This window comes from Mastacembelus armatus, chromosome 8 (assembly GCF_900324485.2).
Source record: "Mastacembelus armatus chromosome 8, fMasArm1.2, whole genome shotgun sequence".
NCBI lineage: Eukaryota > Metazoa > Chordata > Actinopteri > Synbranchiformes > Mastacembelidae > Mastacembelus > Mastacembelus armatus.
The window spans coordinates 20421055-20444317 of record NC_046640.1 but is presented as its reverse complement, the minus strand read 5'-3'; the positions used below and the strand labels follow the sequence as shown (position 1 = coordinate 20444317).

General features: G+C 43.1%; 1 protein-coding gene across 8 annotated transcripts in view; it reads left to right on the top strand.

The window, feature by feature from the left end:
* Positions 1 to 10875, top strand: part of LOC113141380 (myocardin-related transcription factor A-like) — a 28103-nt gene extending 17228 nt beyond the window's left edge. For 3 of the 8 annotated variants that reach the window (XM_026325766.1, XM_026325765.1, XM_026325767.1), the window contains 15 exons: positions 33 to 194; positions 2640 to 2806; positions 2888 to 3001; positions 3154 to 3222; positions 3319 to 3503; positions 3673 to 3844; positions 4234 to 4477; positions 4605 to 4762; positions 5008 to 6021; positions 6194 to 6376; positions 6486 to 6602; positions 7796 to 7948; positions 8111 to 8194; positions 8323 to 8371; positions 8486 to 10874. In XM_026325766.1, the coding sequence (XP_026181551.1) occupies positions 33 to 194; positions 2640 to 2806; positions 2888 to 3001; positions 3154 to 3222; positions 3319 to 3503; positions 3673 to 3844; positions 4234 to 4477; positions 4605 to 4762; positions 5008 to 6021; positions 6194 to 6376; positions 6486 to 6602; positions 7796 to 7948; positions 8111 to 8194; positions 8323 to 8371; positions 8486 to 9015 (3401 nt within the window). In that variant the 3' untranslated portion in view covers positions 9016 to 10874. Of the gene's footprint in view, positions 1 to 32; positions 195 to 2639; positions 2807 to 2887; positions 3002 to 3153; positions 3223 to 3318; positions 3504 to 3672; positions 3845 to 4233; positions 4478 to 4604; positions 4763 to 5007; positions 6022 to 6193; positions 6377 to 6485; positions 6603 to 7795; positions 7949 to 8110; positions 8195 to 8322; positions 8372 to 8485 lie in introns of all 8 variants that reach the window. The other 5 variants (XM_026325762.1, XM_026325768.2, XM_026325761.1 and 2 more) reach the window with 3 other exon arrangements.
* The last annotated feature ends 12388 nt before the right edge of the window (positions 10876 to 23263 follow it).

Below are 23263 nucleotides of genomic sequence, written 5' to 3'. Positions count from 1 at the left end.
ACAGGTAAACATCTTTTTCTTTGTGCTTCCAGAGACATCAGCAGAGCCGTCACTGCAGGCCAAGCAGCTGCAGCTGAAGAGAGCTCGCCTGGCTGATGATTTGAATGACAAGATCTCCCAGCGGCCAGGGCCTATGGAGCTGATCCACAAAAACATCCTACCTGTTCACACCAGTATTAAACAGGCCATCATAGGTAAGTGGTGCCACTGCCAGCAGCAGGCCAGGGTTCAGAACATGGTCCCAGGAAACAAACAAAAAACACCTGAGGTGACATTTGAAGCTCCTGTTGAATAATTAGGTTTTTAGGTGTCGTGTGATGTAATTTCCTGATCTAAACTCTTTTCGTTGCTGTGAACAGAAGCAACTTAGATTTGTTTCTACAATTAACTCCTCTCACAACAGCGATGGTCTCTGATTCTGATTGGTGGAGCCAATTATCAGCTGAAGAGCGAATGCTGGGCTCGTTTTCATTGGTTGGTTGAAAAACATGATGCCAAATAAAGACGGATGTGGTATCTGGTTTATGTATAGTCTACACACATACAGACACATAGACACTAGTTTCCAAACATGCTAAGCTACTGTATATCTTGACCAGTTATTTATGAGCTTGTTTTGTTGCTTTCTGCCCCCTAGTGGCCAAGAAATACTCAATGCAGGTTGTAATAAAATATTCCCTGTAGAAGAGAACGGTGTAATATAAATTTGAAGTCTTAATACACCACAACACACCCACACATTGAGGCTCCTGTTTGGATGTGTCTCCTACCCCCCCTTCCTGCCCCTCTTCCTCCAGCTACCGTGAACATACTGATGTTCCTGCTCAGACGCCTCAGCTGTGCTCGCCACACACACACAGGAACAGGCGCCCACACACAAACGTTTTGCAGACTTAAAGACACATCCTGGGTGTAGACAGAGTCATGCACACTGAAACACACACACAACCAGGTCACACACCTGAGTATTCATGCTTCAAATGGCCACTGCTGGGGGGTTTTAGAAAGGTTACACTAGGGTATCATAAATCATGTATGCCCTCTCATCCCTGCTTGACAGACAGAAAGTAAAGACGTCTCTTCCTTGCCTGCTGTCAGCTTTAAATAGCCATGGTGTCGGTTATTAAAAGCCATTATCTTTTATTAGCAAATTTACATGCTAATTGAAGAGTTGGGACTGTAAATGAATACGTGTGATTTTTGGGACAGATAGGGTGACCTCAATCTCACCCTTTTCTGTTCCAACATCAGCAATGAAAGAAGCAAAGGAGCAGCACAATCTAACTTTTATTAGTCTGGTGCTATCAGTGATTAGGAGATGACATCAGAGACTGTTTGATCAACGTGCAGAGTTAGTGTTGCTGACATTCAATAAGATACAGTGTCAGTGGATTATCCATCTCTGTCACCACGACACGGGGAACACAATTGCATTACGGCCACTTGTTACAGGAGCAGTGGGGTGACATGCAAACATACAAAGCATGACACACAGACACACCCTGGCACGGCGCAGCAGTGGGCAAACATCACATTATTGGATCATAGGGTATTAAATCAGCCCCATGTTGTCTTTTCATCATTGCCTGCTGATGGCAAATTAATGGCCAGGGGTGTTCTACATAGCTGCCTGCTTCATTCCAGGGTGACTCCTGAAATTTAATAACACTGGTCCACTAGCCAAAGAAAAGTCTACACCCGAGTCCAGAGAAGTGTAGCAGGTACTGTTATTCCCTTAAGTCCATGTAAAGACTCATAAGTCTGCATAATAATGAAATGATTATATGAGATCCCTGATGGGAAAATGAGCAGGAGGCCCATGACTTCGATTCTTTGCTGTGCTGTACGGTGTCACAGGTTTCTATGCAGCGGTTTTTCACATACTTGATCTGATTTGTGAGTCCTTTTTTTTTTTTTTTCCTCATTCAGCAATGTTTGTTTGTAAAGGGAATATCATATATAGCACAGGAGGCTGGTACACACCTTCACAGAAACAGTTAATACATTCATACCATAAATTGGATGTAATGATGATAATCTATCACATGAAAACGAGTATGAATGAGGTGGTCGGATTTATTTAGCTGGACTGAGAATGAACTAGATGAATGGACCCTGGATAAAGCTCGACTTATTATGGTCACGCCATGGACAAAAGAGAATATATCATCTAAATTTAGCTTTCATGCGAAGTGTGTGCAGACGGAGGGGACGGGAATGTGGGCTGATCTGCAGCAGCTATCACTGTAGGGATAAATGCACCGGCTGACAGTTCTGGAACAGACACTGAAGAAGAGGCTAGTTGTTTGTGTTTTTTGCAGCATTTCACTCAGTCATGAGAACGTTAGCACACACATGCAGTGATATTAAGCTGATATTTGTAAAGGAGGCACTGATGGTAATTTTGGCTGCCTGTGGAGGTGCTCACAGGGTGGTGGTTCATTGGCAGGGGCGGTAGTTTTTGGTGTGTGAGGAGTCCACCTGTAAATGCAGGTTATAAAGGTGGTTGTTGTGTGTGTTTGTTAGTTTAGGGACCACACCAGCTGAGGGGGACGTCACAATAGCTTGCTCTTTATTTGCCAAGATACCAGTCCTTTCATTTCCTGCCTGTTCCCACCATCTCTCCCTCTTTCTCCCAGAAGCACAGTTTCCAAAGGCCTCAGGTGAAAACTCGTCATTGGATGAGGACAGTAATGACAGTCTGTCTCCAGAGCAGCCGTTCAGCCAGGAGTCTCCTCTGGGCCTGGGACCTCCGCCCTCTCCACCAGAGACACTGGCTGGGAGCAGCATCCCGTCTCCTACACAGGTAGGATCGCTGTGGTGAGATGGTGACACGGTGTGATCAGCCTGCTGTGTAGAAAGTGAATTCAGTGTGTGTCTCTACCAGGGCCCTGCTCCAGCTCCTCACCCCCCACCACCCTCTGGATTCCCCACCACAATGAAGCTAACCAATGGAACAGCAGCATCTGCCCAGAGGATAAGTGTCTCCTCCCAGATGAAGGTAACTTAACGGGGCCAAAGAAACCTTAAATGTTGAGAACTGTCCTACTGTATAATGTTGGGACTGTTTTTGGGTTTGCTGTTCTGTCAGTGGTCTGATTTAAAGATGCAGGTATAATGAGACATAATCCTCACATCATTTTCCTTTTTTAGTTCCAGCCTAAACAAAACACTGACCGCTCCAACCAGAGACACAAGAAAACCAAGGACAACAAACCGAAGGTGGATTTTTGTTTACTATTGCTAATGCTGTTGCACTAAAACACACTAAAACAGTAGAAAAATATTTTTTTATACTGTTAATGTGTTGCTTTCTAGATAAAGAAGTTGAAATACCATCAGTACATCCCTCCGGACCAGAAGGGAGACAAAGAGCCTCCTCCCCATCTGGATTCATCTTATGCCAAGATCCTCCAGCAGCAGCAGCTCTTCCTGCAGCTCCAGATCCTCAGTCAGCAGCAGCAGCACTACAACTACCACGCCATCCTGCCTGCACCACCCAAGTGAGTGTGGAGTCTCTATGATGGCTGGAGCAGTTTAATATGAGTTTCAGAGGCAGTTTGCTTGACAGCCCAGATTTCAGGGTGGTGTTCAGTGCTCCTGTGTTTAGCTTCATTTGACTATCTAAAGGCTGTCACTATTCTTTGCCTCCCTGTCGATCTTTCCTTTCAGCAGAGCTCAGGCAGACCAGCAGCCATCTTCCTCCTCCAGCTCTAGGGCCTCCTCCTCCTCCCCACCTCAACCTGCTGGAGCCCCGTCAGCTGCCCAGTCCAACCAGGGCAGCCACAGCCATCAGAGTTCTGCCAAACCAGTGTCTCTACCTCCAAACCTGGATGAAATGAAGGTTAGTGCATGATCCTTCTCTTATGTCTCATTGCCCTGAGCAGCATTTTTGCTTGTTGGACACTGCACCTCACCCATAGTGTCATACAGTTTCAGTGAGAATCAGTACAAAGTGAACCTACAGCTGCCATTACTGCCTACAAGGTGTGGAGTCGATTGAGTAACTGGTGGATAGAAGTTGACTTATGTAAAAGATTCTGTTAACAAAATTTCGTCACTTCAAAGTGGCCCGCCAACTCAGGCTGTGATAGATTACTCTGTCTTTCTGGTTTGTCTCCTCCTTTTCATTTGAGCCTTTTCAGTTTTTCTCTCATATTTATCTTCGTCTCTTTGCTTTTCCTCGCTCCCGTCCCTCAATCTCAATTTCTCTTTTACTTCATCTCCTGTCAGGTGGCAGAGCTAAAGTCCGAGTTGAAGCTGCGCAGCTTGCCGGTCTCTGGTACCAAAAATGACCTCATTGAGAGGCTGCGGATCTACCAGGAACTGAATGGAGGCTGTGACACGACCTCGACTCCGGCTGCAGGGGGTACCACAAGGCCGGGGCCTGAAGGTGCAGGACAGTCCTCCCAGCCTGCTGCAGCTGGTACCACCAACACATCACATCAGCATGAACAGCTTCGGTGCCAGCAGACAGGTCAGTCAGGTGACTGAGGTGTGTTGATGATTTCCCCTAGGAACCATGTGTAAGCAGCATGTGTTTATTGGCTTTGCAAAAAAAATGCATATACAAATAAATAAAACCTACAAATACCTCTGTACAGGTGATGGAGGTAGCAATGCCACCACACCTCCTCAACACCTCTTCACCTATAGTGGCAGCGACTCACCGTCGCCTGTCTACGCCACACCCTCTGACCGCTCACCCCCCACCATGAGCCCAGCAAACAGCAGCTTCACCAGCGACGCTTTGGGGGAAATGGTATGAATATTTTCACTGTGATATGTTGGAATGAACATATTTAATCACAGAAGTACTAACCTCTGATGAACATGGTAGACATTACGCCCGCTTAGCATTAGTGTGTTGCACTGTTGTGAACGTGTGACCATGAAGATCGAGCTCTAACGTGGCTGCAGATTCTGAGCTTAAGATATGATTTCACTAGTCTGAAGCTCTATGTTTATTTCTTTAAGGATTACCCATCTTCTTTTCTTTCTGTGCAGATGAGTACGCCTCTTACCCAGCTGGGCCGTCAGCCATGTTCAGCTGCTCAGCTTCCAGTGCACATTAAAAAAGAGGCCCCATGTTTAACTGCAGCACCTTGTCAGTTCTCTCTAAAGGCAGCTTCTCTGCAGAAACACTGCCCAGTCTCATTAACTGCCCCCACCACTACAACCTCAGCTCCAGGACTGATGACTGACAAAGACAAGATGCTGCAGGAGAAAGATAAGCAGATAGAAGAGTTGACCAGGATGCTGAGGCAGAACCAGAGACTGGTGGAGGTGCTGAGGATGCAGCTGGAGCACAGGGCGAGAGGGCGACAGGTTCCAGATCCAGTGGTTCTTGTAAGAGTAAAACAAGAACCTCCTGATAATCCCAGTGTCCCTCTTTCATTTGGCCATGGTGCATTTGCCCCTCCACCATCATCCACGTCATGTGAGATGAATGTCAGTGTCAAACAGGAGGCCACTGAGGCAGACGAAACTCTGTCTGAGACTTTGCGGTCACCAGACACTCATGAATCACCACAGTTTTCAGCACAAACTCAGGAGGTGCAGGATAAGATCCTGCTGCAGATCAAGCCAGAGCAAAGAGGTGCAGAGACAAAACAAGGGAACCAAGTTCGTCATCAGCCCGTCAGTTTGCAGCTGGCCCAGCAACAGGCCATACAGAAGCTCCTGCTACAGCAACAGAGCCACAGTCAGAACCACCGTCAGACACCTGAGAATCAGCAGAAGCTGCAGAAACCTGCTCAGCTGAAGAAGAAGAAACCCCACAAACAGCAGCAGAAGCAACAACCGTTGCAGTCACAACATTGTCAACATTTGAAACATCAGCAGACACAACAGCTGCACCTGAAGCAACAGATTCTGATGAAGCAACAAAAGCTGCTGGTGCAGCAACAAAATAAACAGCATCCGCAGACTAAACTACCAGAACAAATCCATATAGAGACGAAGATACATCTGAAGCAGCAACAGGTGCTAATGCGACAGAATCAAAAAGTAGAGCAGCAGGTATGGACAGGTTTTTATATGAAGTGCACAGAACATGCAGGTTCTGCATTATTCCTGTTAATAATCTTATTTGCATGTTATTTTAGCAGTTTAGCTTTGAGTTTCCATGCATACACTTGTAAACATCAGCATTAATCCTATAAGTCATGTCGATTTTGTGCACGTGTCACAGATGTACCTCAACAAGCAGTCAGGTTCAGCTGCCTCGTTCCCACTGGATCTCCTTAAGAGTGACTCCACACCAACTCTGGTCACTGACAGCAATGGCAACCACTTCCTGATTGCACTGACCAATCACATCATTGATAACCAAGGAACCAACACACCTGAAAGAAAAGCAACCAATCCCATAAAGGTCCATAAATTCATGTCCAGTTTTCAAGTATGAAGATGGACTCCTTTTGTTATTACTGTATATCCAGTACTTCAAAGTACTCACTATAGTGTTTTTCATCTTCCGTTAGCGACTGCAGTCCACACCAGCCAAGCTCCCAGGCCTCAAGACCGTGGAGCTGCAACGAGCTGACAGCCAGTCCAAACAGAGAACACAAATGGACTTTCAGAACCAACAAAACACCAAGGTGGGGCTTAAATCAGGACATGTAGATTCAGATTAGCTGGACTAGTGTTATATAGCAGATAAGCATGGGGCTCTTCAAAAGTTGCAGGCACCGGGTTTTCTTATTTCTGCAGTAGAGTAGCAGTAAATCCACGGAGAGATGTAATGATTATCTAACAAGGACATCTGGAAGGACACATTCAGATGTGATTGTCAGTGTTTTGTCTGCAATAAACAAAATTTTACCACTTACCGCTGTACTGGTTTGCGGAATAAACATCATATAGATGAAGATTTCTGACATATGTATTTCCAAACCTCAGATGTGAAAGTCAAAGTGAATCTGCTTGACAAAAGGTGTGTAAGAAACGGTGTTTACTTGTAATTCAGGTGAATGGAACATTTCTGCCACAACTATCAAAACCAGCAGTAGTTCATAGTGTGTGTGTTACTCAGTACAGAGATCCACATCAAACACGTCATTCTCAGCCTCTTTTCTATCAAGTGCAGTAACTGAACTACCCAGAACTGTCTTTTGATGCTCCATAAACAGGGAAACGTAAGAGTGAAAACTGCTCCAGTGAGTCCAATAGCCATGGAAATTAATGATGTATGCTTTTTGAGACAATGACAGGCTTTGATAAAGGTGTCTGACACCAGCCTCAGCTAATTACTCTAACGACATCCTCCATTACTATGATTTATGTTGTTAACAGATGAGGAGCGAAGACTCCTCTACCTCCTGACTAATTGAGAGTGGAGTGCAGGTGTGGAGCTCTGGGCCTTTTGGGGCAAAGCCTTGAAAATGTCAGGGTGTAGTGGAGCAGTGTGTGCTGCTATCAGCAGGCTGAGGTTTAACACACATTTAGATATTTTTGTACACGTGTGACATATTGAGTCAGCTGAAACTGAGACTGTGTGAAAACTGGAGATCAGGTGAGCAGAGAAATCTTAACTCTTAGCTAAAAGTTGTCAGAACAGACAGGTGAAAGTAGAGGCCAAAAATGGAGAATAGCTGAAATTAACAGATCATTTTAAATATATATGAAATCAGAAATGATTGGATGAATAGAAACTACTGGAAAACAGAATGTGAACTCTCCACGATGAAGAAGAAATAGCTTCATTAATTATTAGAGATGTTCCTATTTACAGTGTTTCGTTTTAAAACTAGTAGTTCTGCCTCTGGATACTGTTCCTTGTTATTGGAAACAGGCACAGAATGGGGGACTTCAGGAGCCTGCAGACCAACCACAGCATGGAGTTCCTCATCAGTGTTTGTCTGCACCTCCCACTCTGCAGCCTTTCTTCAAGGACCAGGACACTGCTCCCTCAGGGAAAACCATCTTATCACATCCCTCTCAAACTGTAAGTGGCCTACAGATGACATGGCTAATCCTACAAGGTGACTCGCATCGATCAGTCACATTGTAAAGGTTTTCATGATAACCTTGGAAGGACACAAATCCCGTATCTGGCTAGAGAGCGAATGGAAAGCTCTTATTCCTTGTTTTGTTTTTCTTCCTGTAGGAGGTCTACTCTGGATGTCTGGATGTTTTGTTGAGTCCTCTGTCTCCAGCTTCTGTAAAGACGGCCATCTCATCACCTGAGAAAGTATGACGAGCTGCATATCCAGATTCATCTGTTCTTCTGTGGTCTTGTGTTGTGATAGTTCCTGTATATATTAAGCCTTGATCTTGCCAACTCATGGGTTCTGTGTGTGTGTGTGTGTGTGTCCTCAGGATACAGAGCATGAAGACAATTTCATCGACACCATTCTGCAGACGGGAGGTAAGATGCACTAACACTGTCTGCTGTGTTTTTTCTCAAAATGATTTATTACATTGGGAGCGAACTCCCACCATAATGTTGAAATTTTAACAGGATGTGTGTCTCTGATTTCAGAAACCTTTAAACCAGCAGCAGACCCGTCTCTGGGCCATCTCTGTCCAAACTCCTCTTCCTCTCCTCTCTCCCCACTCCAGTTGTTGTTATCTCCCCCCATCCCTCCCAGCTATGACAGCCCACAGCTGGTGCCCTCGGTGCAGACGCAGCTTCAGACTCTGGTCGACACCACAGGGGAGAAACAACACCTCAGTAACGCTGGAACTGGACGCCTGGAGGACTTCTTGGAAAGCACTACCGGGAAGCCTCTCCTGGGGGTGGAGCCTGGGGGCCTGTTGACTTTGATCGATGACCTTCACAGCCAAATGCTGTGCACCCCGAGCATCTTGGACTATCCCCTGTCTCCCATGGACACCTTCGACATGGCGGCTGAGGTGCAGCAGGGGCTGGACAGTATGGATTGGTTGGACCTCACCATGGAGGGAGACAGAGGTGAGGAAACGCCCACATTGGGCCCTCTGGGTCCCCAAACACCCTCCGGTGTCTTTTCCATAGACTTCCTGGACGCTTATGACTTACAGATACACTGAGACTCCTGCCTGTAGCATATAACAGTCATAAACCTGCCTCCAACATGGAGCTCTGTGCACATGCACAATTCCATACACAAGAGCGGGATATTGATCACTGAGGCTTCAGTATTCGATCTGAGCACCTGTCTGTATCTTCTCACACAACAGTATACTGAATTTTCGAACACTTTGACCTTTATTTATTTTTTTTGCATGCAGTATTGATTTTGGTGCAGAGATTAGGCAGGTCCTGTATCTGTTCTTCCTCTTTTGGCCACAGTTTTGTGACTTCTATGGATTTAGATCGAGCGGTTGGTCCCACGTGCCTGTTGTTCACATCTAATTACTCTGATCAGACTGATGTTACAGTGGAAAAGTTTATTTATTTGAGCTTTGTCTAATTAGAAACTCCCTTCACTGAAAATGATCAATCACAGACAATAATTTTCGAGCAACATGATGATACGTGAAAGTAATTTTGAAATAAGGTTCATTTGTATTCACACAGAAAAAATATGACTGTGCATCATACACATTTTTAAATGTAGGTAATGTTGGTGCAGCTGGATGTAAACTCTGCATTTATGCCCACAGAGCTTTATGTTGACAGAGGCAGCGTCCTATAGTTTGATATATAAGAAAACTGAAACACCAGCAGTTGTATCGATTGTTATTTAGAGGATGAAACATATTCTTCATGAAGATATTTGTCATCATTTTGTTGTCGCTTTTAACGGTAACACTGAGCTCATCTGTACTGTATCAGTACTTTTTATTTCTTCTTCCACTTTCAGATTTTACAGTGCTCTTAACACCAGTTAGACCCTGTGTAAATGTATTATAGTGCTGGTGTACTGTGTTTAGTTCTGTTTCTGACTGATTGTCTGTACTATCGATGCACAAGCTTCCTTGAGAAAACCTCTGAGACTGTTTGCTGCAAACACAATTTACACCAGCTTTTGAATTTTAATTTTACACCTTTTATTCAAATGTTCAAAACTAATTTCGTTTGAGTTTGCTACTAAGCTTTGCACTGATTCAGCCATGTTTTGTCAGCTGTTTGCAGGTTTTACTGGTAATGTCCTAATGTGACTGGGATGCATTTTGCCGTATTGCCTTTCTCTGTTGAGTTTGTGTTGTTCACTTTGGAAAAGTGCTCACTTTAACTTTTATTCATGCAACCTCCTTGATTTTTAACTTTGCTCATACAACCTGGCCCTTTAAAAGGAGGAACGCAATTTCTTACATAGTTTTATAAAGTGCAAAATCAAACCAATGTATTCTTTAGTTTTAATAATGTTTTGAGAGAATATCTACACTCATAGGTCGGGTTTTGCATGACAGATACTACAAATGCACTTGAAAATATGATCACATGCTTGGTTCAGTGGCTTTTCATGGGTTTCTGTTGAACTTTTGAAGCAGGATGTATTGAACACACTTCACAGAAGAAACTAGGACTTTATTTCCTGCTGTAAAGTCATGATGATGAGGGTTTGAGCTTTTTAAGTACTTTAGATGTAAATATTATTCTCAAAAACAAAAACAGGAGGTGGCGTATTAATAAAAGGAAACACAATAAAGTACGTTTTTGTTTTAATTATTACAATAGTGAGATATGACTGCTACATGTTCACCACCTTTATCTTGGAGAAGGAGAATCGGTACAAAACTTTTGTTGCTGCAGCACATCTGGAACAAAATCCATTCTGTCTTATTGCATATAAATGTCTTATTGCATTTTCAACTGCAGACTTGGTCGTTTAATGTGGAACCTTTTATTAAAAATGAAATGAGATATATAGGTGACTGATTTGAAATGCTACCAGGACCTTGTATTAACCATGAATTACAGCTCATAAAAGCCTTTATAATGTAAATGGCGCCTACCAAATAAATATTAACCTGTGCTAGACTGCTGTTCTCCACGTTCAGATCTACTTAAAACTATCAACACGTAATTAAAATGATTGATGTGTCAGGCCATTAAACAGGAAGCTTTGATTTTTAGAAAAGAACAAAATAAATTGTCTGTGAGGTCTTTGTTTGTTCGATGGTCCCTGACATTCTGTGATAAAAAAGCTAATGACACTGAACTCTGTAGCAGAACATAATTGCATGCTTGCGCACAGTTATAATTATCTTCACACCCGTAGCCCTGCTGCTTTATGTCTGAAGATGCATCACGGTCCCAGACACATAGAAAAGCAAACTCACACGACTGTAAGGCGACATGAGAGTAAAAGACGCAGCGTTGTCTTTGCACACATCATCACTACAGAGCGACAGAACTGTGGTGGTGTAAAAACAGAGTCACAAGAGGGTGGAAAACTAGATAACTGCATGGTTACAGCTCTGGAAAGGGAGCCTGCTCACACACACACACACACACACACACACACACACACACATGTAAACATATAAAAAGTAGCGCACACACACACATCCTTGCCAGACCAGGATATGGGTGGGCATGTGAGGGAGGCAGATGATTGGCTGATAACAACTTTCTAGCTGCTAATGAAGGGGAGCAGAGGATGGCAGGCTAACATCTATTCCACAGTGGGCATCCCAGGCCTCCCACTGAAGGCTGAATCAAAAGTGTGTGTGTGTGTGTGTGTGTGTGTGTGTGTGTGTGTGTGTGTGTGTGTGTGTGTGTGTGTGTGTGTGTGTGTGTGTGTGTGTGTGTGTGTGTGTGAGAGAGAATAAACAGCTCCCAAATCTTTTTTGCACACTCATGGTCACTGAAGCAAGATATTCTTGTGTGAATTTAAGTGGCCTAAATAGCTTGATTTCTCGTTGAAAGGAGACATGTATCTTCCACAACACCAGTTATTCTCCAGCTTCATTGTTCCACCTGCTATTCAGGAGAATAAAGACGTCCTTTAAAAACCTTCTCCACTGCTGGTTACCCCACTTTCACTATCGTGCATCTCTTCAGGTGTAAGATTTACTTCAGGTGAGACAGCCTGAAGTAAATCTGCAGATGCTTTGATGCATCTGAGCACAACAGTGGGGGGGTCTGCCTGTGATGTGGCAGCATGTTAGTATCTGCAAACACACAGGGTAACTCATATATGCACTAACACAGAGTTCAGAAAGTTTTTCTTTTTGCATGCTGCTGTCCTGCTTTTTTTCCCCAACTATCCCTGCCATACCCACAAATGACTGGGATCAGGTGTGCTCAGCCAATCAGAAGCTGGAGGATACCACGTCATATTGTCTTCCTCTACTCCACCTTCACCTGAGATGGAGCAGTGCAATGGCTTTTTGTCCACCCCAGGTTTAAAACCATTTCTAAAGCTCTGAGTAATCCTGGGATCATAGTGGCCTCAATAACTGCAAAATGGAAGAAGTCTGGAACCACCAGAACTGCTTATGGAATCGGGCCTCGGTCAGGGAGGAGACCAAGAACCCAACAGTCCCTTCAGAGGTCACTTCAAGTAAAAGGCAGACGACCGCTTCTGGGAGTTTATTGAACTTTTTGTCTGAATCCGAAAGAAATCTGTCTGGTCATCACCTGCTAACTCCATCCCTGTGGTGAGACATGGCAGGGGCAGGGAGACTGGTCAGAAATGGGAGAAGGACAAATGCAGCCAAGCACAGAGGTCGCGCAGGGGTCGCGCAGGGGTCGCACAGAGGGATTCTGCTGCGGAGACCTGAAACTGGGGAGGCACTTCACCTTATGAGCCAAGACAACACAGCAGCCAGGTGAGAATGTTCAGCTTTTGTTAAGGAAATTTACAAATGTTCTCAAAAACACATTATGTGTTTGTGATTATAGACAGTGAAAATAGCAATTTTACCAAGTTTGAGTTAAAACTACAACATCAGGTGTGAAGAAGCGAAGAGGTCTGTGTTGGCAACATTATGGACATTAAGTAAAGGGATTTGGCACCTGACCTGGTTTAGCTTCAACACATTCACCTAATTGCTTAGTCCACTGTTTATTACTGTGAAAGCTGTCATTAAACCTCTGCTGCTGACTGATTAACAACTGTCTGACTGAAGACACCCCAGAGTTACATTTTCTGTCTTCAGTGATGACTAAACCATCCGACCCGCCGATGTGAAAGCATTCAGACTCACAAAGCAAAAGGCTGAGAGTGTGTGTCTGGAGCTGCTGTTGTTCTTGATTGGATGTGACAGTCCTTTGAAAGCTCGGGTTTATTTCAGTCCAAACATCGTGACACCTCCATGGTGGATGAAAGGGTGAAATTAATTCGTGGTTAGCAGGAGGTGGGGGGGGTTTGGCTAATATCTTCCTAGTGAGCGGCATCTTTTCAGGCTGAAAGAGGAAACTCAGAGTAGAAAAAATAATAGGATTGACAGAAATGCAGAATAGTGTACAAGATGTTTTCTTAATCAGATCCTCAAAGTCAATGCAGTGTCATTCCAGGTGAAAGATAATATGCTAAATCTGCACCGATCTAATGGAAACCTGCTGTGATGAAATACAGACACAGATTTTGGCTCATGTGCAGGTAGAAACGCTGACTGTGCCCGTCACATTCATGTAAATAAGTAAAATATGCCTGTGAGTTAAAGGAAACACACACACACACACACACACACACACACACGTACAGCGAAACTATAGAAGAGCACATGCATTTATTTTATGTGATGCGTTAATAGTAAGGGTGAAGGCTCATACACAGCCAGCTGAGTGACGTCACCATGTTGCACTGCCTGCTAGTGTCCTGCAGGGATAATACAAAACTAAATCATAGACTCGTTGGTCACTTTATTAGGAACACCTGTTTAAATGCTCATTAATGCAAAAATCTAGGCAGCCAATCACATGGCAGCAACGTTTATTTAGGCATGTAGACATTATCAGGATGATCTACTGAGTTCAAACTGATGATCTACCATCTCTGGAGTTTGAGAACGGAGTGAAAAAGAGGAAATATCCCGTGAGTGGTAGTTTTTGTTGATGCCAGGTCAGAGGAGAATATCCAGACAGGGTCGACCTGGGAGAAAGGAAACAGTAACTCAAATTTCCACTGATTACCCTGAAGGTATGAGGACACCAGCTGCCCTTCCTGTCAGCTAAGACCAGGAAACTGAGCCAACAAATACTATGAACTCACCAAAACTGGATAACAGGAGATTGGAAAAACTTTACCTGGTCTGATTAGTGTTGATTTCTGCAGCAACATTTGGACAGTAGGGTCAGAGCTGGCATAAACAACATGAAAATGTGCATCTATCCTGCTTTGTATCCACAGTTCAGGCTGGTAGAGGTGGTATAATGCTGTGGTGGATATTTTCTTGGCACATTTTGAGCCCCTTAGTCCCAGCTGTTTAAACTGAAGGCAAAATAGGGTCCAACCTATTTATAAAGTGGCCGGTGAGTGTATGTATAATCTGTGGTTTATAATGTGTCACCAACACTTATCCATTTGAGAAGGAGTTTCAAGGCATCTCTAACAAACAGGCCTGTTTTTTGTTTTTTATTTCTAATTAGCTTAATTAGCTGATTAGCTGTAACACATCCATTTGCAGGCTTCATTTGACTGTAGCTTAAATAACAAGATGACCAGTCTAATGCACCTGAATGATGAATGTGTCTGTCCTAGTTTTAGGTTTAATGCTTCTTCCACATAGTTACCAACCATGGGGCAGAGAACAGTCAACACTAATAATTATTCAATGCTATCTCATGCTTTTCTGTTCTAGAAGCCACTAGGGTGAATATTAATGGTGGTGCATCATCTGCATGATCTCACAATAGAGATAATACTCAACAGATAAAGGCTGAAACCCTGAACAGACAATGTTGTTGCAGAGCGTCTACCTTCCCCCTCTGCAACACAGAGGAACTGACTGTAATGACGCTGGCGAAGTTGCTGACATTACGTCAATTCAGCACACAAAGGAAATAGAAAGAAGCAGTTTAGAGCAACGAAAGGAGGAGAGATGAGGTGTGAGAGGATTCGGGAGGAGGTGAAAGAGGAACGAGTAAAAATGGAGGAGAGAGTGTGAAAAAACAGACGCATACGTGTTGAAACGAGCTTGTGTGTTTCTCTGTGTTTCAGTTCCACCTGGAGCAGAGTTGAATGTTTGACAGTGAGAAAATATGTGAGCAGGAGGGAGAAGACAGAGGTGAAGAGCACGAGAGAGCAGAACAGAAATAGCTGCAGCCTATTATCATCACCTCACCTGTCTGTGGCTGTCACACCTCTAATTACCGCTGCCACAACCAGAGCGTGTGTTGTGCATGTGTGTGTGTCTTTGTGTAGATGTATTTGGTGTGTACATGTGTAGGATGTAGTTTTTTTGTATGTTTATGAGAGTTTCTGCTCTTTGAGTTGCAATGATTGTGTGTGCGTGTGTGTGTGTGTGAAGATTACCTCCCCTCCTCTCCACCTAGAGAGAGGCAGCCTGGTGAGAGAAGCTTAAAGAGAATCTAATCCTTGCCTTAATGTGACAGCAGCACTTTCTGTGAAACTACCATCATTACTAAACTGTTGAGTCTTCTTGCGTGTGTGTGTGTGTGTGTGTGTGTTTGTCTTTAAGCAGACACACGCACACATGTGTTTGAAAGCAGACATTTTGCAGGAAGATACAGTAAGTGAGATTTCATGTGTCATCTTAAGCACAGCGTGAGCAGCCGATGTAGGTCAGGCGTGTTGCAAACGGAGCCTCTGAGTGTTCTCTGACTTTTGCTTGAAACCAAATGGTACCAGGGGGGTTTCACAGAGACGGGAAGGACACAGACACACAAATGTGAACACCATCACACAAACACATAAAGGGCCTTTTGAATATAGGTCAGTCAAGTAGTGGAGACGGTGCTGCCCTTTACTGCACACGACACACGTTGCTGGACAAAAATCTACAGCTACGAGGAGGAAACACACAGAGGTTAAAGATAAATCAGAATGTTTCACCTGGGTTTGTGTTTTCAGCGTTTACCTTCAACCCTCTGGGTTAGAGTCCTCTGGGAGAACCTTTTATGTCTTCATGTCCTTGCCATCAATCTGTCATCCTGTCTCTGTGTGTAAACTGCAGAGGCAGCATCATATGGCCCCTGACAGCTCCCATACTTTCCCCTCCACCCGACAAAACTGCTGAGCTCTTCCAGAGAGAGAGAGAGAACCAGAGACATGCAGCTCTACATCCAGGCTTCCCATCTGTTTACTATGATGCATAGTTTCCCCTGTCAGGTTTATACTGTATGTTTGATCTCATCAGTCAGTACGTCCATCTGCCTTCTGTTTGTGTCCATCTGTCCTCTGGCTGTAGTGAGAGAGACTCTTCAGTTGTCAGTTTCAATTCACTTCCCAGAAATTCTGCCGAGTGACATTTGCAACCTGTTTTCAATCAAGGCCACCTCACTGTAAGAAGGTTCTGTATTTGAACCTTGGTGGAACACAGCCTTTCTGTGTGCAGGTTGCATGTTCTCCACACATCTGTGTGGGTTTTCTCCAGCTTCAAACACATGCACAGGTGTTTGGGTTATGATTGTGGGAGTGTCAGCCCTGTGATAGACTGGCAAGCTGGCCAATCACAGCCGACTTGGGCCAGCAATGGCCCCAGCCCCCGTTATCCCTCGAGAGGTTAACCAGTATAGATAATGGATAAAATCAGTCCCTGTCTCATCTTTGGCCTCTAAAAACACATAGAACACATTCAAATCTAAAAACCTTCCACACATGCGGGTCAGAATATAATAACGACTAAGCCATAGTTCATGTGCTTTAATAGAAGAAATGCTGCTTAAAGCACCTTAAGCATCAGTGCAGCCCCACACCTTCATCAGATTATGCTCATGTGCATTCATCTTTCTCCACCTCTTTTCCATGTTAGGGGGAAGAAAATGCAATGGCTCTATGTGTCATGTGACAACAGTTATAGGTGTAAGATATACGACTCTGATGCAGGTGTTGCCGACCAGCCTTCTAAGAATCACTCCAGTGCTTTAGTTCTACTTCTGAACTTGTGCTGCACTTGAAAGTTTCAGTAAGACTTTACAATAAAAGTATAAATCATATACTTAATGTTGAACTGATGCATGATTGATGATCTATTGCATGAATTAGTGCAGGATGCATCACAAATTCCTGTTAGTCAATATTAACAAATGATCAAGTCACTATGGTTTCCTGTGATTAGTTGAGATCAAAAAATGATATGGCACCACATAGCTGCACTGCAAACACCCAAAGGTGCATTTCAGATCTGTGGGTCCAGTTTCAGTTTATTGGGTCACCAGTTTCAGTTTATTGGGTCACCTGCTAAATGATTTTGGTTTTGTCAAAACTAAAAAAACATCCATAAACTAGTTTATAAATGTGGCATAATTAAATGTCACGTGATCGCACCCTGTTTGTAAAGTGATACCAAACTTTCTAACCCTAAACCTTTAAAATCCTCCTGGCAGCTTCTTTATAAAACCACTCCACCATTTCCAGAGCACATTGTTTAAAGGAACAGAGCAGTCAAACCCCAGCATAAGAGTTTCTGTTTTACCCTCAGCCTGCCCACACTGTCTGAAAACCCTCCGGCACAATCGTGAGTCAGTTTCCCCCCTGTGCTCTCAGTCAAGCACATTAGCAGGCATTTGTGATATTCCCACAGAGTGAAGATCAAGGCAGGGAGCTGATCCTCCTCCTGTTCAGTAACCGCACATTTCCCCTAACAACAGATCGAAGCTGGAGTTCATATCTTGTTATTCTCCCTCTGATCTTCTTTCTCCTACAGCCGAGGGGCAAGCTTTATGTCCTACCTTGCTACTGTAGCTGCATAAGCACTATTATTGTTGTGAGTAGAGCTGTTTGGAGCTGTCGCTGACTTTTTTTTTTATTTCTTCTTTTCATGCAAACAAACTGTGCAGGTGGAGGGGGAAGCTGTTTGAGTCTCTCTTTAGCTATTTCCTACCTTTAATACTTCAGTTGGACCACGAACTAACACATATCTGAACCGTGTTTTAATGAAATTGATTATTGATGCAGTAAACTCACCTGCACTACACCTTCCAAGCTCAGCGTGATCTCCAGTACTGGGGTTTCATTGTGATTAGACTAAAAGTAGATCAGAGTAGACTTGTCTACATATTTGTGTGTTTACACTTTATTCATTATACGTCCATGATCCTCTCAGGAGAAAGGAAAGGAAAAGATTATGTAGCAGGAAATGAGGTCAGCTTCAGACAAATCTGTGTGTGTGTGTGGGTGTGTGTGTGTGTGTGTGTGTGTGTGTGTGTGTGTACACAGTATGCTCATACCCAATGCATTCGTGTTTCGCAATTAATGTAGATAGAAATTCACACATGCACGCATCTTAATTTGGTGTTTTTCTGCTCTCTGAGTTCAGCTGGCTTTCTGGGGTGTTTGTATCTGACTTTATTGCACCACTTTAGACTTGTGCCTCTGGTCTTCTTCACTCTGTACATGTATATTGCTGCCAGCCTGGCTCATGTTTTCCTCCTTCAGCACATCCTCTGCCTCTCTCAATCTTTCTCATCCTAATCTCACATTTAAGCCTGTTTTCACACTGAGGTTAAAGAGGATTCTTGTACAGGAGGTGCTGCTAAAAGATTAGAGGCTGTGACTGAAACAATCACAACCACACAATGTGCATCTCAGCACTGCTTCTGCTCAGGTCTTAACTTTCATACCGACTCCTTTCTCGCCTCCTTTGCTGTGAAATGAAAGCAGAGTATTACTCTGACTATCTGTCTGATGTAACTGCCTGTTAGATTTTGCAGTGGCTTCCTAATGCAACTCTAACCTGCCTTTGAGAAGCATCTTTAGCTGTGTCCAATAGCAGATGTGATGCAGGGGTGCAGCCACCTCTGGGTGCGGCCTGACTGTCCGTCTTACAGAGTGACATGTAACCTGTTTCTCAAGTCTTTGCACTGACCGCCAGTATATCAGAGAAAGCATCACTAACTAGCTCGGCCTTTAAAAATATTTATATTCCTTATTATTTTATGTGTTTTATGCTGGTTTAATGTTTGAATGCATTATTTGATCCTTTGTGTATGAAATGGTGCCTTTAAGGACACACACCGTTATGCTTAAAACACACACAAACACACACTATGATGCATAGTCATTGTCACATGGGAGAGGCCAATAAGGAGGCAAACCCCAGTTAGCCTGCCAGACGCCATAACAAACAACCTTCCTTCCTAAATGACAAATAAACACAGTGTCAGAAGTAAAATATTTCTCTGCGGTATTCCCACCTGCAGCGCCAAAACACCACTACAGCACATTTACCCTTGTTTATATCTGTCATTATTTATCTCTTTATCATGGTGAATTATTTGGTTGTGGCCTGCTGGAGTTATTCTGCATTTACAGCTGCTTTGTCATCACCTGGCCAAAGGGGTGATAAATCAAAACGCACCATCATGCAAACACAGCATGAAACCAATCTGCACTTAATGTTCACTTTCTTATCGAACAATTAAGTCCCTTTACAGTTATTTTCAGATTTTCTTCATGGCGCTTATTTCTAATTTCCTTCTTCATATATAAAAATCAGTCTGTTCCTTCACATCTACTGTCTCATCTTCCCTTTTTTAATCTCTACACCCACCTTCCATTTCTTTTTCTTTCTAAAAAAAAAACAAGCTTTTCTCACAAATTAACATCCAACACCTGCAGGTTCCTGTGCTGCCACAACAACACAGACGATTTTATAAAGAGGTGACATGACATAGTGCACAGCGTTTCCTAAGGCTGTGTTTTTGTTGGTAGCTATAAAGAAATATGCACACACACATATCCAAGCTTCCCCTACACAAACCACAGGTGGTTTTTGCATAAGATGGTATTTCATATTGTGCTGCTACTCTGACGGAAAATCCAACATGCACTTATTCTTGCTACAACCAGATGATGGTTGTTTTTAATGTCTGCACCAGTTCTAAAATTATTCCTTTCTTTTCCGCAGCTCTTTTTATGTTAGCACAATTGCATATAATCACATCAGATGCCAGCAGACAGTGTGTCGCAGCCTATTTAAACCCTTTTGTTGGCGATAAGATAGAATACTGCCCGTGCAGGGAAAGAACAGCTGGTGTGAGGACAGAGCATTAGCAAATCACACCAAGCAAGGTCAGAGTCCTGGTGCTTGTTCCTGTTGCAGGGAACAGTGAAATCACTTATTAGGAAATGGAGATATTGTTGAACAGAGACTGAGGCATCTAATTAGAGAGTGGGGGAAATTTGAGGCCAACGTTTCCGATCTGCTCGTAGTGACTACAGTGTCATTAAGCTTTGTTTGTGTTTAGACTTTGACAGCTCTTGGTCACAGTTAGGAAAGATTAGTAGTCTGCTCTGATACTCAAAAAGACTGCAGTGACTTGAGCACAAAATGTTTAACATTTAACCACCATCTTTCCCTAACCTTAACCTGTCTGTGCTTTTGTTGCTCAGACAGACATCAGGTCATTTTAGTCTTTGTAGAGTTTCTGAAATAATGTGGTAAATTTCTTTTGCCTGTTAATAATAGAATAATGATTCTGATGCATGGACTCATCACTGTAGTGGCTGTGTTTACCTCTTTAGCACATGATGGACACTGGGGGCCCTGATAGCCTAGTTTTCCTGCACAGATCTCCAATGCATGTGTCAGAGATGCAGAGAACTGAGACAGGAACATGCAAATTCAGAGCTGGAAGTGATGCTGCAACAGTGTTTTTATTTCTGTGGACAAATCATGTGACTGTAGAGCACGTTTCAACACTTTTGAGGATATCTAAAGATAATTATTAAAATTATTTGCTGGTTATACAGCCACCACTTTGTATTGTCACCAGTTGTTTCAGTGCTCGTATCTTCTAAGATGGTTTTTCCTGATCCCATCATGCCTAGTTGTTGTTTGACATAACTAGTTTTGCCTGGGATGCGTTGTCCTTCTGCTTGTTATTATTTCCACCACAGCATTAAAATATAGAAATACTGGCTGCTGTCGTGTTATAAATTAGGAAGGTTTGTGCCTGTGAAAAAAGAAATGGAAGTGGATGAATAAACATGATCCCTCAGCATCCCAGTGCTGGTTTTACCGCTTCCTGAATTATCTGAAGATATATGACAGACTGCCAGAGCACATGTTTTTTCTTTTTTACTGTTTGCTGCTATTAAAACATTGTTGAATGCAAAGCTATTGTAATTTCTGTTTACAGTAGGCAGCTGTAATTCATAGATGGCTGAACTTTCTCACTATATTCTCACTCTATGCTGAGTCAGTGCCATGAATTACACTTCAAATCTTGCAACTAAGGTAAGAGACACTTTAGTATCTATTCCTAACTAAATCTAACATTTTAATCTGGCCTGACAGACAGAAATAGTAGTTTCTCCTTATACCTTGCATCTTTCTTTGTTAATGTTTATAGAAACTTGTGTTAAAACTGTTTATTGACGTGATAATTGAATAATAATAATTAAGGATCCAGCAGGCTGTCAGTGAAGAGCTGTAATAGGAATCAATAAAATCTTAAAATCAATACTAAAACAAATTGGTAACCAGTGTAGTGATAAGAAGTAATATGTGCAATGAGGAATGTCCAATGTAATAATCCAGTCATTAGGAGACAGCGGCAAATAACTTTAAAATTAGTCGGATTAATATTCTTAGATGTTTTTGTAATTTATTTTTTCCACAGGCTTGATGTTCTTAGAATTTTCATAAAAATAAAGCTTAATTTTTCTAGTTGAGTTGAGCTTAAGGAAATTTGTGAACAGTAAAGCTCTTAGATCTGATAGACAGTTAATTCAACAGCAAAGATCAGATGCCCTGTTAGGGCTTTAGGGGAAGTTTAACATTGATAGCAACATGGGGGAGCATGGGAAACATGTCCACAAAGACTGGTCCTAAAACTGAAGCCTTGTTCATGAGAGAAAAGTGGATTTCCAGGAAAGACTGTGGCACCAACTGGTCCCGTTATAGGCAGAGAGCTCAACATAGACCTGAATGTGGCAGTTGGGATACCCCCTCAGAAGAAAAGGTTAAGCTGCCCAAATCCAGGTCTGCAAAGTTTTTAGAGACTCACCCAGGAAGACTGGACCCTGAACGTGCTGCCAAAGGAGCTTCAGCAAATATTTTTTAATAATAAGCAAAAATGTATAAAAACATGGCTTCACTTTGTCATTATATTTAATTTAGTGTAGGTTGATGGACAAAAGTCAAAGCCAGTGAGTCTGAAAACTTCCTAAATCCACTGATTTAAAGAAACTCTAATGATTTATGTTGAAACTAATCTGTTCAGGCTAAGAGGCTTGAGTGTAAAGGCAAAGGGACACTGTGGTGTCTGGAAGAGCTTGCAGTTAATATTTTCTTACTGTCTAATCTTTAATGGAACAACAGTCAGGAACTGAAGAAAAAGAAAATGCGCATCCATCCATCAGCGCCAGCTCCGATAAGAGACACTGTCCTACTTCCATCTACTTTTAATTGGTTGCCCTTAATTTTTGCATGTATCTCATGCCATGCAGCCTGCACTGAGACTAATACTTCACACAACAGAATGCAGAAGGCACGTGGCTGAATCAATGCACATCGACAAGCAGTAAAAACAAACACACATTGCTGCCCATGCACGCACACACACACACACACACACACAGACACACACATTTCCGCTGCCTATGCCAGTGCGGCCTACAGGCAGAGAAAATGCTGACGCAGTGGTAACGGGGCAGTGGGGCCGAGCGTAAACTCAACTCATGAAAGCCGTTAGGACCAGTATGACCCTGTTGGCTGAGCTTACAATGATCAACAACAAGGAAGAACATGTTAACATGCTAATAATATGAACCTTTAACCTTTAACCTTTACAGCATGTCCCTCAAAGGCAATTTATCACTTTTTTTCAGCCCTTAAACTGTTTAGTTTGACCAAACTCAAAGATATTCACCATAGAAATCCAATGTACTGCAGGACTGATTGTACTTAAGAGCCTGAAAAGCACTAAGGCTGACATTATCAGTAGCTAGTGGGTTTTGCAGCATCACTTCATTAACTAAAGAGATGGGCAAGTTAGTGATTGACCAAAGTCTGCTGAACATAAAGGTCCGTGCTGAATCTCATCCCAGTCCAAAAGCTACGGATCAAAGTGTCGGCTTCTCTCGAGCCTCGTCTCAAGCAAATATGGAGAGTGGGGCATAACTGTGTAATGTATTAGAAAGATAAGAGTGTGTTTTGTGTGTTAGGTGGGACAGAGTGAGGAGGAGGGTGAGACGATCTATATTTAGCAGAGGAGCTATTGTTTTCTGGCTGGAGGAGGTGGAGGGGGTGGAGG